The following is a 14771-nucleotide window of genomic DNA, read 5'->3' as shown; positions in this document are numbered from 1 at the left end:
GTGAAGCTTTCTCTGCATTTCTTGTCATGTTATGATTTTCTTTCCTTAGCTGTATTTTAGATTTGATTGGTCTCAGTGCTTTTTGTACCATTAGAGAGAAGCAGGTGACTATAACTAATACTGACGTAGTTATCACTGTGGGTAAAGGTGCAATCCTTAAGTGCAAAGCAGCATCTGCAGTGGCACAGGAAGGGCAGACTGTCCTGCAGGGAAAGGGCAAGCCAAGAGTGGCAGCAAGGTTCACACAGCAAGAGAAGCCCTTGAGCCCTGTCTCAGGCATGAGTTCAACCAGAGGCAGTTGGGACTTTCCTTTTCTGAAAAGTTGCTGTGCAGGGTATGATGAGGAGAGGTGATGTAGGAGAAGTGCTGTACCTTACTGCTCACAGGTAGCTGTTTCAGCCCATTGTGGCATGGGGACCCAGAAGTATTGTTGCCAGAGGTGTTTTTGAGGTTGCTCTGGTTGTTCAGTAGTAGCATGTAAACTTCTCCACCCATTACTCAGATTCATTGCTAGGAAGCTGCATTTCACTGTTCGACTCGGCTTTAGAAGGCATCATTGTAGAATCAGTTACTGCCTTTGCAGTGACTTTTTTAGTCCAGAAGCTAATAGCATTTTTGCATGAAGAATTGTGAAAAGATTCCTCAGGTTCCCATCATACCACAAATAATGTGAAGGTTGATCTTGTTGGAAAAAAAGAGCCCAGTTACATTTATGTTTCTGATTAAATATACACATGATAAATACAGTCTCCATGGACAATCTCTGTAGTGATTTTAACAGAATTCACTGCTTTTAGATGTCTCTGAGGTTGTTTTTGGGTTTTTTCCCCATGTATAGGTTGCTGAACTTTCCCAGCAGCTGGACATGGAGTCTAAAAAAAGCATGCAGCTAGAAGCACAAAACCGGGATCTGCGAGAAGAGTTGTCTACTCTGCATGGGAACTGTGAAAAACTGGAGAAGAGCAAATCCCAGCTGAAAGAAGAGATGGCAAAACTCCAGCGTCACTTGGAGACTAACATGGTGGATCACAGCCAAATAGAACAGTATAAAAGAGAGGTTGATGAACGAGCAGGCCAAGAAATAAGACAAAAACTACAAGAAGTCAATCTCTTTTTGCAAGTGAGTGACTTTGACGTGTCTGTAGGCGCTCTGTAGTCTTTGGTGGTGGCCACCATTTTTAGTGTTTTGCTTTGGGTGCCTGATTCTATGTGTTAGTGCTGTACTTGTATCTGTGCCAAAGGGCAGTGGGAGAAGGGCATATGGTTGGGCAGGAGTGCTCTTACAGGGTTTGATGTGCTAGCAGGTCTCTGAATCAAAAGCTTGCCCAAGGTAGGTTTCCATTTTGCAGTGCTTGGGGCTGTCTACTGGTGTGCTTCTCACTGTTTGTACTTCAAGAGGTTTTGCATCTTCCAGCTGTCAACAGCCAGACCTACAGGTCTGGTTTTGTCCTTGTACAGGGGAGAGTGATCAGAAAGTAAGTGACTGAAGTTGCAGTTTTGGAGATCAGGAGGAGTTGAGGCATCCTGCTAAGGTCTTTGAGGAATCCTGCCCTGTTCTCCATGCCCTGTCCTACAGAGATAGTGTTTTTTCATTAGTAGTTTTGAATAGTAGTAGTGATTTGGGCTTCATCCTGAGTGAAAAGAATTACTTATAGTAGTAGCTCGGGTTTCTGCCTTGATTGCTGATGGTAGTGAGGAGGCACAGCTGCCTCTCTGAGCCAAGCTGGGCCCTCCAACTTGGCTACATACAATTGACAGGTGGGGAGAGTTCTCTTTTTCTTTGTGGTGGTTGAAGGTGCACTGTCTCTTTCAGGCACAGGCTGCCTCCCAGGACAGACTAGAACAAATCAGAGCAAGTCATCATGCTTCCCTCAGAAACCAGCTAAAAGACAGAATTAGAGATCTTGAATGTGAGTTGGACAAGATAAAAAACACTCAAGACAGTACTTTTCCAAAAGAATGTGCACAGGCAGAAGTGGAAAAGTACAAGGAGCTGTACCTGGAGGAAGTGAAAACTAGACGATGCCTAGCAAAGAAACTGGAAAGGTAAGTCTATGCTTTTTTTGGACTGGTAATAAGAAACTCCTTTTTCCTCATGCATATTTCTTGTTAATTCCTCTTCTGCACCTAGCCAGCATTGAAAACATATGATGGTGTGTTTGTGGGAAAAGTACTGTAAGATCCTTCCTGTTCAGCAGGCCTTCATTTCTCTTCAGTGTTTCCGCAGCAGCACAACTGATCATGGCATTAACAGGATACTTTTCAAGTTGATATTGTTTTAACTGGCAGGTTTTTTTGCCTGTCTCTATAATCTCATCCTCTGTACAACAACAACAACAAAAAAGAATTTCATGTCTTTTATTGTTTGAATAAGGGTAGGCTTCTCAGAGAACAGATTTCTGTTCTGTGAAAGAAAAATAGAAATCTTTTTTGGCTTCTGTTTAAGCAGTGGCTCTGAGCTTTGAGCTTCCCTTGGGAAGGGGGGCCAGCCCAGAGTTCTTATACTGGTGCCTTCCAGAAGAAGCTATGTAAACACATGGCTTTCACAGAAGGTTTTGAAGCCCTCATGCTGAGCAGTCCTAAACGTTGGTCAAATTGGGAAAGTGTTCCTACCAAAGGTAACCATTTGTGTGCTTTGGAATGTTTCAGAGCTAACAAGAGACTTGAAGAAGCCAATGCTAAGCTCCTCCGGGAGCGCCATAAAAACAAATCATTAATCACAAGCAGCATTGTCAGTGGAGGTCTGGCTGCAACTCCAGTTCTGTATTCCACTGCACTGGGACATCTTGGCAGCCATTTGGGGCTGAACAGAAGTCTCAGTCTAGGAGAAAGCGTCCTCAGCCCAACTGAGAACACATTATCTGCAAGAAACAGGGTTGCAGCCTTTGTGGCCAAGGTAAGCATTTTGAAATACCATTCTTGATTGCTGCTGGAGAGTGGCAGTATGCAAGGTTCTCCCTCTTAGCATGAAGTTAAAATCCATTTATTGGTCCATATTGTCTAATAGGCCAAAGCAACTCCTAATCCTTAAAACAGTGCACAGCTGTACAATGTTTTGGTCATCAGGGTTGTAAAAATTTTTAAAAGGGTCAAAGGCCATAAGGTATTTAAGTCAAAGCAGTAAAGTGTGTCATGACATTCTTTTACAAGAGAAACTGACAAGGAGTACTGTGGCATAGGGAGTTCCCAGCTAAGCTCAACATGAAATTCCAATGTATGGTTTTGTTAACTTGTTTAAAATGGCTAACATCATATTCAATGATTAATCAAATCAGACATCTGAGACACTTTTCTTCTTCCTTGATCTTCAGTCCAGCAGTTTCTTCACAGAACTTGCTTTAGTATGTTAATACCAACAAAAGGATGCTTCAAAAATAGGATAAGAATGGGATGGCATAACTTTGCACTTACACTTCAGTGCAGAACACAAAGGAAGGAAAATTCAGGGACCCACTGCGAAAGGGAAAAGAGGAGACCAGGAGGAGTAGGGAGCACAGAACGAGAGAGAAAGGAAGAACGCAGAGATGGCATCAAGATGTTAAGAAAAAGGCAAAAGAGGAAACCATTCCTCTTCTAGGCAAAAGAGCTGCCATAGTTTAAAACAAAAGGCTTCACAGTTGTGCCTTTTTTGGAGAACAGCAAGGAAAACAGACAGCGAAGGGAAGGAAAGTGGAAGTACTCAGTGCTTCTTAAAACTCAATTACAGCCACAGTTTTCAGGTATTACTTTACATTTTCATTTTCCAGAAGACATTGGAACTCCCTGAGAATCTCAAAATTTTGTCAGTATCAAGATAGACACCTTCAGGGGTTTGCTGCCTTCCCTTAAGTAGGGAAATTTAATTACAGAAGTTAAATATTTCTCCAGGCTATTTCGTGGCTCATTGTTTTATATAGCTGCTAATAAATACAGATGTGAAGTTCAAACTCCTGTATAAGCCTCTTCAGTGTTTTGTGAAAAATGCTTCCAAATCCACTTGTGGAAAACATCTGAGCTGATTCTAAGACAAGTCTATATTAGATCTAAGAATGGTAGTACTGTTCCCTCTCAGTGTCCTGACTTCAACAGCACCCATAGAGTTTCTTTCCAGAACATGTGTGTCTCACAACTCTTGAGCATTCTCTCAAGGAAGTTTTTCAACAATTATGTATGACATGTTCCCAGTCTTCAATTACTGATGTCCAGAGGGGATTTGCTTCTTCATTTGGGGGCTTTCTTTTGTACTAACATTTTTCCTTCCTAGTGCAGTTTGTTGGTAGGACCTAGTCCCTTGAAGTTTTCTCTGCTCTTGATCACAACCTGTGGAGACTTTTAGTTTGTTGTCACCAGAGGAGCTGAGGATAATTCACTCTCATAGTATATACAGTGTGTCTTCTTAGGATTCCCTTTGAACTCTAATAATGTATCAAACTCTGAAGTTTTCTTCCTTGAATAAGGATGAGTTAAACAACTGCTATATGCGCAGAAAAATTATTTCTGACCAATTCAACCAGGTACTCTTGAAAGAAAGATGGGACTTTCAGCATGCCAGATTTCTTTAAATCAAAGCAGTAGTCTAGTGTCTAGGACTAAGTTTTCCTGCTGTGAATTTATCCCCCCTTATACTAAATTGAGCTGCTCATTCTATTGTGATAAGTCTTCCTGAAATTACCACTTAGAGAGCAACTGAGACTGACATGGTACCACCTGTAGCCTCAAGTACCTCAATGTTCAGTGTGTTCAGGAAAGTCTTAAAACCTAGTCTTCCCTCTCCAAGTCATAAACAGGAAGTACTGTTAGTGGTCTGTGTACCAGAATTTGAAAGATGGGCTTTAGTGTATAGCCCAAGGCAGGGGATATCTGTCTGCTGCAAGTATTGCAAGAAGATTTTGGGACTCATGCTGCTTGTTATATTTCCAAACTGCCACATTTCAGTCCTAACAGCTGTGCCCAAGGCTGGTGCAAATGAATGTGGGTGTCTTGATGTGGGAAAGAATAGTGAACTCTGCTGGCTGCAAGCAGTGTCAATCAGTGGATTTATGAAACCAGTATCCCTACAGAATGTGAGAAGGAGGATTACAGCTCCCTACACTATCTCTCAACTTCTGTTCCTTTTCTGGTTTCATTTTCCATCTGCTCTCTTGTATTTTAGTGGTCTTTCTAATGTGAGCTTTTTGCCTTGCCTCATGTCCAGGTAGGCCATGTTCTTGTGTCTCACTGAAGACCTTTGAACTTAAGGCTCTTTTTCTTTCTTCTTCAGCTTCTTAATCAAAATTCTTCTCTCTCTTCCCTGCAGCCAGAGATGTGACAAGGTTTGTAACGTGTACTGTTTAACCTTGAGTGCTACTGGACATGTTTTGTCTTTTTATGCTGCTAGGATTTGATTCAAACGTACTGATGCATTCCCATTGGCCTAAAGCTGGGAATGCTTTGGAGTTGCTGGTTTCTCTCAGTGAAAGAGTGACTTGCTGCTGAGTAGTTCTGTGCTTTATGTCTTTGTGAAGTTATGGCTTCTGTAGTAGCTCAGCTTCTGTAAGATGCCACCATAGGTATGGATTTCATCTCTTCTCATGGAACTTAATTAACTAGAGAAGTCTCTTTACTACCCTTGCCTGTTCTGACAGTCAGAAAGTTCTGGGTAGCAACAGTGGTTGTGTGTGCAGTAGCAGTACTGCTCTGAAGTTCAGTTCCTAGACCCTGAGTATCATCTCATGGAGACTGAGAGGATCCAGCTCACTTGGTGCACAAGAAGCTCCGTGGATAAGTAGTAAGTCAACATCACTTCCTGGAACAGAACTCCTGAGATGGTAACTGCTGCAAGTAACCCAGTATGTTACTGCCTGAAGAGCTAAGCAGTGAGAGGACCTGCTCAGGACACAGACACCAGCTTGAGGAACAGTGGAATTCACTAGAATTCTGCAAGGATATGCTAAGCTCACCAAAGCATATAATCATTAGTAATGAATTACACAGGACAAGCTAAGCAATGCACTTCATGATTACTACAAAAGAATGCCTGTAGTGATAAAGAAAGATACATCACCACTTGCTCCAATACTTGACCATCATCCCAGTCTGAGACACCTCAGCTCTGGGGGGAAGGTGTCACAGGGAAGGACTGGAGAACCAGGGTTCTGGGAATTCCTGTGTGCATCCACCTTGCAGGCCACCAGGCTCTCCCAACTGCTGTGGCAGTAGCCCAACTTTTATACCGTTAACCAAACAAGCTGGCATAATGTGTCATTTCATCCTCCTTGGCCTTCTCCCAGAGCCTGGCTCAAGGAGAAACCAAGGGATTGTCTTTGCTCCTATACCCCTGGTTAGGCCAGATGTGGCCTCATCCAGTTTCTAGATTTGGAAAGGCAAACACATGTTCTGTCAGTAAATGCACACATAACAATGATTTGTTCAGGAGCAAATACACATAGGTAACATTTGGTTGGAAGCTTCATCTGTAGGTCAGCATTGGCTCCGGTACTTCAGGCCTTGGTACTTCAGGCCTTCTCCAGAGGGGGCAGGAGACAGTGGAGACTATCAGAGTCCCAAAGGTGTCTTTTCATGCAAAGGCCTTTTCATTCCTTTTCAGAGAAATCCATGTGTTGGCTTTATTTCCACCTATTTCTCTTTCCTCAGGTGGGGATGAGAATCACAAAGAGGTTACTGGAATAAATAAGAGGCAAATAAGACCTTTTTCTTCTCTTGATTCATCAGCACACGTTGCAGAGGGCCCTTTGGACTTTCTGGTTATTGTGAAAGCTTCATAAATCAGGGAAAGTGCTTTCTTGCAACTACTGCAGCTTTGCTTAGGATTAGTGCTGCTTTAGGCCATGTTTTGGTCTAGGCCTTAGATTTCCTGCTTCCATCCACTACCCATGTCTCATGTTCTAGGGGAATCCCTTTCCCCAGGATTTTACTGCTGCTTGTCCATGCTTGAAAAATACTTGAAGCTTGGGGGGGTTATTCTTTTGGCACCACTGAGAGGAGTTTGGCTCCATCTCTGTTACTCCACCCTCCTGGTAGTTAATACACACACACAGGGTGGCCTGAGCTTTGTCTAAGAAACAGGCACAGCTCTCTCAGCCTCTCCACACAGCTCACGTGGTCCAAGACCTTTGGCATCTTCTTGCCCATCACAGGCCATCATCTCCATTTGCCATGATACTTTTAGGTTTTATCACGTTGTCTCTGGGGTGTAAGAATGTTTTAGCAGTTACATTTGAGTCATATTATGTCTTAACTGTATATTTTTTGTGTAATTCTAGGTACGTCAGGAGCTGGATGAAAAAATCTCTAAGGAACTGAAAGAAGGTAAGGTGTCATTACATTAGGAGTGTTTTTAAGGAAAAAGTGATTGTTTCTATGTCTTGACAGCTTTCAGGCCATTATTTTCAACTTCCTCTGCTAAGCATAGTTTTTTTTCTGTTATTTGAAATTGAATTTGAATTTGAAAAGTTCCTGCCTCCCAAAATATTGCATAGAATGTTATGCACTTGCCTGGAAAAAAACTAAAAAAAAATAATTCATCCACTGGCTCAAACAGAAACACTTGGTTGAAGATGAAGTTCCCTTCACTAGAGTTAATTTCCAGCAAAAACATCAAAGAAGCCCCCAGATTTTTATAGATCTTTATAGATTTCAGCCATCCCTTCCTTCCCTGTACATGGATTGCATTCAGTACTGAACCCTACCATACATGTTCTCTGCTGTTAGATCTTGATTTTTCTTGCTATGATTCACGGCTTGTCTTTGTAGCCAGGTGTTGGCAGTCTTGTTTTGAATAAGTAAGAAGCACTTGATCAGGGACAAAAGACAACATTCCTTCAGGAAGAGATTGTTCAGTAGTGTTTAGGCAAGCACGAGTTCAATGCTTGTAACATGGGGCATAAAACACACTCTAGAATTTGAGGCCAGGTGTCCAAAGAGGAAATCCACCTGCTTCAGGATAGCTGGTCCTCCAGAGTCATTGCTTGGCAGGGACTGCAGCTGTGTAGCTGTAGTGTTCCCATAAAGCACAGCTTTGAATGTTTAAGGAAAGCAAAGACTTGAGGCTGAAGAGCTCTGCAGGAGCTATGCTAACAAGCACTGTTAAGGGCCACTGGAGTCCTGTGGAGTCCCAGATGTTCACTGTGTAGCCTCCACAACATCTGTCATTAGCTTTACAAATGCTGTTGACTGATAAGCAAATGTGCACAAAATGCATTTCTTCCTTTTTGCCCAGCTCTTCCCTTGTTAGGTGTCCTTGGAAATTTTGAAGTCTCATCCAGTTTGCAGACTTTTGTGCCATGTAAAATGTTCTTTTAGTACCTTAATTTGCCCCATCTGCTGTAAAAGTAACATAAGGAATGTTGTCTCTTTTTCCCACCAGCCACTGCTGAACTTGAAACTGGATGTGCTGGATCTTCAAAAAACCTTCATGTGGACCAGGATCCCCTTTGCAGAGCAATAGAGGAGTACCGTGATGTTTTAACCAAAAATTACATGATTTGAATGAAATGCTGTAGAAAGACTCTGGACGTTCATTGCTTTTATAGAGCATCTGTGGTTTTCCTTCTCCCCGCTTCAGGTGTGAAAGATTGTTTATTTTATTCTGTATATAAACTCTAAGTCTGTTAAATGGATGTCAAGCACAGTGCACTCATCTGTTGGGTTTTTTCTGCATAGCTAACTTCTTTTGCACTCACATTAAGAACCACATTCATTTTTTCTGAACAAGAGATTGACTGATCTGGTTTCTTGAGCTTGACAAAACTGTCAGACGTGTTTCCTCTTACAGTAGCTGCATTATGTTGTTCCACTCATGTCTGTGTTTTTACAAAAGCATTACTATTGTTCTGTTTAGTCCTTTCACTCAATATGTTTGTAATTTCTCCAGTGTTACTTAAATGCTTAGGACATCCTTTGTGCTTTGAGCCCAGTGCTTCAGTCCTGATGCAGTGACTAATTTCTGCTAATTAACTTATAGTGTTGTTCAAGCTGGAGAAAAGGGCACTTTACGTTTTTGTCACTTTATGCAACATAGGTTTAAAATTACTGAGTGTGTAGTAGTGCCAAGACTTGTTTTATGGTCTTTCTGGTATTTTTATTTTGTATCACAGAATGAGTGAGGTTGGAAGGGACCTCTGAAGGCTATTTCCCCTAGCCCTCCTGCTCCAGGACCACACTTAGTTAGTTTCCCAGATCTGTATTGGTTTTTGAATTACTTAAAAATGGAAACTCCAAAGCCTCCATGGGCAACCTGGCCTCATGATCAGTCACTGTCAGAATACACTTGAATACAATGAGGGATATTCAAACCCAGTACCTCTATGGTATTGGTGTTGATTTCTGTATTAAAAATTGCTATGGCTTCAGACTTTTGCAGCTTTTGCTTAAACACTCGTGGTACACCTGAAAACACTTCCAGTGGGAGGGGGAAAAAGGGAACATTAATATTATCAATTTACCTCAGTACTCTCCAGAACTTGTGTGATTGGATACCCAATCTTTTTGTTGCTGCTAGCAGCTGAGAATGGTGTCTGTAGCCCAGGTGTGGTGAAAAATAGATAGCAACCATATAAGTAGTTTTACTTATTTCGGGGAGTTACCAGTTTTTAATTAAGATGAGAGTTGTAATTTCCCATCTGCAAAAGTCACCAGCAGAATATAGAACAAAGTCCCAGTTTTGGAAAAGTAAGAATGATTGTATTGAGATGAATCAAGACTGAAAGAATTTTAGAGTTTTGCCCACTATTTCAAGGACTTGAGTTGACAGATAGTGAGAAAAGCATTAAATGCTGCTGTGACACTTCCTTTTTATATTAATACATTTTTGTGAAGCTAATACACTATATTTACTTGAACTTGATATTTAATAAACTTTGCAATCTAGAACATGGCTTTGTTTTATTGTTCCCTTTCTTGGCATGGCTTCCACCCTGTCCCTGCTCCTAGAACTCTCTAGAGCTCTCCTGTGCTCACAGATGCACCTTGCCTGTTCCCCTGTTGTTGGCCTGTTACAGATTAATGACTCCAACACTCAACCATTTGCAGTAACTGCCCAGGTGTGCTGCAAGAGACTGGCCTGGCTCAATCAATCAGCTGGCTAGTGCTTGGCTAGTGATGCACAGAGTGGCCTCCCCAGTGCAGGTGCATGTGCACACCTGAGGCTACAAACTGGGTTTCCAGATAATGGCAGAGGCTGGTGCAAATCCGGCAAAGTGGGATAGTCCTTACCATGCCAATATATTCCCTTACATAATGGCTCAGCTCTGAAGTACTATGCTTTATTTGAGATAGTTTGGACCATTATGAACACAGCTGTGTATTGCAAATTACAAGAATAATTTTCAGGTTTTATCTTCTCATCATTTCTTTTTAACTATAGAAACAGAGTAAAAAAATCTGCTCCTACCTCAGAGGCCTATTACCAGACATCTATAGCAGCATCTCTACGTAAAATAGAGCTCTAGGCATCTTTGTAAACAAAAATTCCTCTTTCACATTTATAAACACTTGTGATGCCTATGTGAGCATTGCTGTCAGTCCCCTTCTTGCCACTTCCATTTTGCAGGAATGGATACACAGCTACCACTCAACTCAAATGCTCCTCCTGGCTTTTCATGAAGTGGGATCATACTTACAGAATTTTAGCGCATCAAGGCAAAAGTAACAGTACAAAGTTAACTGTCCTTTTATAGCTGCTAAGTAGCCACAGAAATTATTTACCATGAAATTCTGAATGACATGGGATATTTCAGCTCCCTTTTCCACACAATTTTTCAATCAACCTACTCAACAAAATGTTTTATGCTGTCTTCTAATTTTTGAGAGCTGCAGGGCTGTAGCCTGGAAGCTGGGTTTTAAAACCTGGTTATTTTCTTGGTATCCACAGTGCAGCCAAGTCTTCCATTAAGAAAAGGACATATTTGGGGGTGAAGATTTAATGTTTACCCATCATTTTTTGGGCAAAGAAGCAGTTACTTTAAACATGGGCTGAATTTTTAAATCTTCTAAATGACTATATTGCTTTCCAACTTTATTTCTGAATGAAATACTGCAATTTCATTTTGCCATCTGGACCTAAGTCACTGTGAGAAAAAACAACTTTCATTTTGAATATAGAAGACAAGATGTGTAGATGTTCTGGGAATGCAGTCAGGAAAAAACAGAAATATGTACTAGAACTGCAGAGGAACGAAATTGCTCGCTGGCTTTTGTAACTCAGCTGTATTTCTCCATGTCCAGATTATCTTCACTGATTAGGCCTTTTTGAGTCCTGTAGTAGAAGCTTTGTCATCTTAGAAGTTTCTTGCTTCATTAGGTTACTAAGGCTCAGGTGGCCCATGGCAGACAGCATGGAAACTTCAGTACTTTCATAATTAAAGTTCAGCTGCTTAAAGACCCAAGACAGTGGAGGGCATTGCTCAGGCATACCTGTGTGTTGAAGAGCATTAACAGTAGGGTCACCTGGTAATTCCCTTCTAGGTAAGGACCATTTTGCTACCATCTGCACTTTGCTGTTGAAACTCAGAAAAAGTATAATTAGAACCAAACTCAAAACTGTTGATACATACAGTGTAGTTATAAAACATTATACATGTCTTATCCATAAACAGATACACACAAGCTTATTGATGTTTGCCTTTCTCACTGCTTTCTTCATTGGCTGGACTTCTGTAAAATGGTGAAATCAGAAGTTGCAGCATAGAACTCAAAATTGCTTGATGGATGTTATAAATGATGCAAGAAGTTAAACTAATCTCTAGACAAATCAGGAAGCTGTCCCCTTCATTCACATAAGGATCATCACTTAAATTACAATTGCTGTGTTCCATTTCTTATCAGACACTGTTTCTACTTGAATCCTGACAATTTTAATTGAATGAGCTGATGACTTTTCACAGAAGCTGTCTTGAAAATCAGAAGTGCAATTCCAGAGAGTGATCCTACCTTGTTAGACAAAATAATCTTAAGCCTTTCTTTTCTAAGTCCTTGACCATTTGCACTTCCTAGACTTAAGCTGCACTTACGCCTGACTCTTGTATCCAGGATGAGCTGGGACAACCCATAGAAGAAACATGGCAAAAGGCAAGAAGGCTGTTTCCGTTCAGCATTGATGAGCACACGTTCATGGATTTTGCACTTGCACTTTAATCATGGACATCATTCTGCACGCTCCTACTGCTAATGATCTGATTGTTAGGAGAAAGGCTGGCCCCAGTCCTCTTGACTGTTTACATCCTAATGTGCTGGTTTTTAAATCTGTTTCCAAACTGGCTGAGGTTCTATTGTCTGATATTTCCTCCACAGCATCACACATTTTCAATCAGCATCAGCTCCTTAGCCATAATCACTTCCTGCCTTGGCTTCTGTCCAGTCTTGTAACTCAGTGCAAAGCAGAACTCCTGCACATTTGGTTTGTATGCATGAAATGGTATAGATGAGCTGATATTTACATGCCAGTTGGCAAGAAATGGTTTTATTAACTGGAAATGCTACAAACCAAACTTGAAACTGTTATAGATAGCTAGGGGGTTTATTGCTGCATGTTTTTTCCTGGTCTTTTGCATGCATGCTGCTTTGAATACAAGGTTGACAACCTGTCCCCTGTGTATCCAAGGGCTCTACATCACACATGTTCATCCATGTGAATGCTGCAAATCCCAGCCATGCAGCAGCAGCAGCTCTGGCCAGTTTGCAGAAACATGGCAGCATTTATGTGCATACAGGTTTCCATCTGCATCTTAAAAAGAGTTGAAGTCTGAAAATTACACAAGTAAGAGTTGCCAAAAATTTAAGCACAAAAATACAAAGCAATAATCATTATTTCTGAGTAGAAAATGTTTTCTCACAATTTGTCAGTATTTCTTAAAAGATTAATGATTTGCACAGATACAGTTACTGTATCGGTGTTTAAGAGAAAGTTGCTACAATGACCACTGCTGTAAAGCCCAATTTGTTCACATTCAAAAGGTTTCCACCCTAGTTATTTCTATTATTTATGCATTAAAGTACTTCAGATCCAGCTTCTTCAATTTCTCCACCTGAATAACTTCCACTCCCATTTCTATGCACAGCACTGTAATCATCACCACCGGATTTGACACTAAAGATAAAATAAACCTAGAGTATAAAACAAGATGGCAGGAAAGCCACTAAAGAGGTTTTAGCAGACAAAAGCAGTACATGCACATGTGTTTGTCCTCCCCAATGTAATGAAAGCCTTTCATCTAAAAGTGCAAGTAGCAGGAAAGAAGTTGAGCACTGAGTGAAATTTTTTGGCATCCGGTGGCTCTATTACTGATGCAAGGCTGAACGGCAGCAGCACATTGTTCCAAGCAAGTTCCAGAGCTCCTGGAACGTGCTGCAAGGCTGCAGGAAGGAGCATTAACAAGTAGATAAGTCCTGCTATTAGGCTAGCAAGCAGGTTTTGGCAGAAGTCTGAATGCTGTTGTGTTTTCAGCTGATTTTCACCTGCATCAGTGGAGCTTTTATTGCCTTCAGGGAAAATGCTCCTGATATAATAAATAACAGCATTTCTACTATTACTGTAAAAATTACAGAAAAAAAAAAGCTTCTGAATAGGATCCTAAGGCAAAATACAGCACACTGAGGGAGGCTATGAGGAACAGGATTTGCCTGGCTCTTTACTATTTTCTGTCATGTATTTTTAACCTAAGTCTGGTAGAAGTTTCCCCTCCCAAACCTCAAGAACCTTAAACTTCTGGCACATCTGGGTTTCATAGTTATTTGTCCATGGATTAGATATTACTATATAGGTATTACTATACCTATAGTGTAGATATAGATACTTGAAGTTATAATGCCTCATTATTTAAGCAACAAAGAAGCTAAAAACTAATTGATATGACACAGTTTTCCTAGCTACTGCAAGTTCCACTTAATCCACCAAATTATTTTCATTATTCTTATCAATAAGATGCTGTTCTCTCAACTGGAGAGCAGAAATAAGAATCCATTAGTAAAAATTAGTAAGTATACACAGGTGCTAGACCAAATATAGGCCAAATATAACTAGCAAACACATCTTGCTGTTTTAACTGGCATAACTCACATTCACAGTTTCCAAGTCTCTTCAACTGAGGCTTCTTGAGAAATGCCATTGTGGCCATTGTAATTTAATTCCTATAGGAGCAACAGCACATAACCTAGTATTTGTTATGGTAACTATGGAAGAAATTAAATCCTTTCATAGCAATGCACAGAGAATATAACCCTGGTATTTCAGGATAATTTCTCTATTAATCTACAGAATAAAATTCTTAGCAGAGTGCAGCAGCATGCAGCAGAGGCTGATTGGTGGAATTTTGCTGCCATAGATACAAAGCATTTATTCAGACACACACATCTGGTACATGTGCTATGAAAGTAGTTTGGCAATGGCCGTGAGATAAATACCATCCACCTGCATTTACCTTCAGTTCTACCACAGTGTTTGATGTGTATCTCAGCTGTCTACTTATAAAATGGACTGAAGAATGAACACTACCTCCAGAGCTAAGGACAACAGGCTGTAGTTGAAGCAAAGGTCGAGTTGTACAGAAATTGTCCACTGTAGAATTACATCCTCATGTTCTTTCAATCCAGTACAGCCAGTAACCCACTTGTAGGCCACACAGTATTTGAAGCACTTTGACTCCAAGTATGTCAAAGGGACATGGAGGTATTTAACGTGGATTGCAGTTAGAGAAATTGCCCTTGGACCACAGAAGGTAGTTTCTGTGTTTCTTCATGCACACCAAATTAATTTACTTAGTCTCTTTATAAACCAGCTCATTCATTTCACTGGAGGA

The 14771-nt window shown here is 40.9% G+C and overlaps 1 protein-coding gene across 1 annotated transcript in view; it reads left to right on the top strand.

The window, feature by feature from the left end:
- The window catches only part of ANKRD26 (ankyrin repeat domain containing 26), a gene marked incomplete at its 5' end in the record, with an annotated part of 35657 nt that extends 25808 nt beyond the window's left edge, over positions 1 to 9849 (top strand). Inside the window, 5 exons of the mRNA XM_079304470.1 lie at positions 839 to 1120; positions 1814 to 2046; positions 2650 to 2896; positions 7242 to 7287; positions 8345 to 9849. Coding sequence (XP_079160596.1) covers positions 839 to 1120; positions 1814 to 2046; positions 2650 to 2896; positions 7242 to 7287; positions 8345 to 8466 — 930 coding nt within the window. The 3' untranslated portion in view covers positions 8467 to 9849. The remainder of the gene's footprint in view (positions 1 to 838; positions 1121 to 1813; positions 2047 to 2649; positions 2897 to 7241; positions 7288 to 8344) is intronic.
- Positions 9850 to 14771: the final 4922 nt, after the last annotated feature.

Source organism: Erithacus rubecula, assembly GCF_903797595.1.
Source record: "Erithacus rubecula genome assembly, chromosome: 4".
Lineage (NCBI taxonomy): Eukaryota > Metazoa > Chordata > Aves > Passeriformes > Muscicapidae > Erithacus > Erithacus rubecula.
This window is presented reverse-complemented; position numbering and strand designations above follow the sequence as displayed.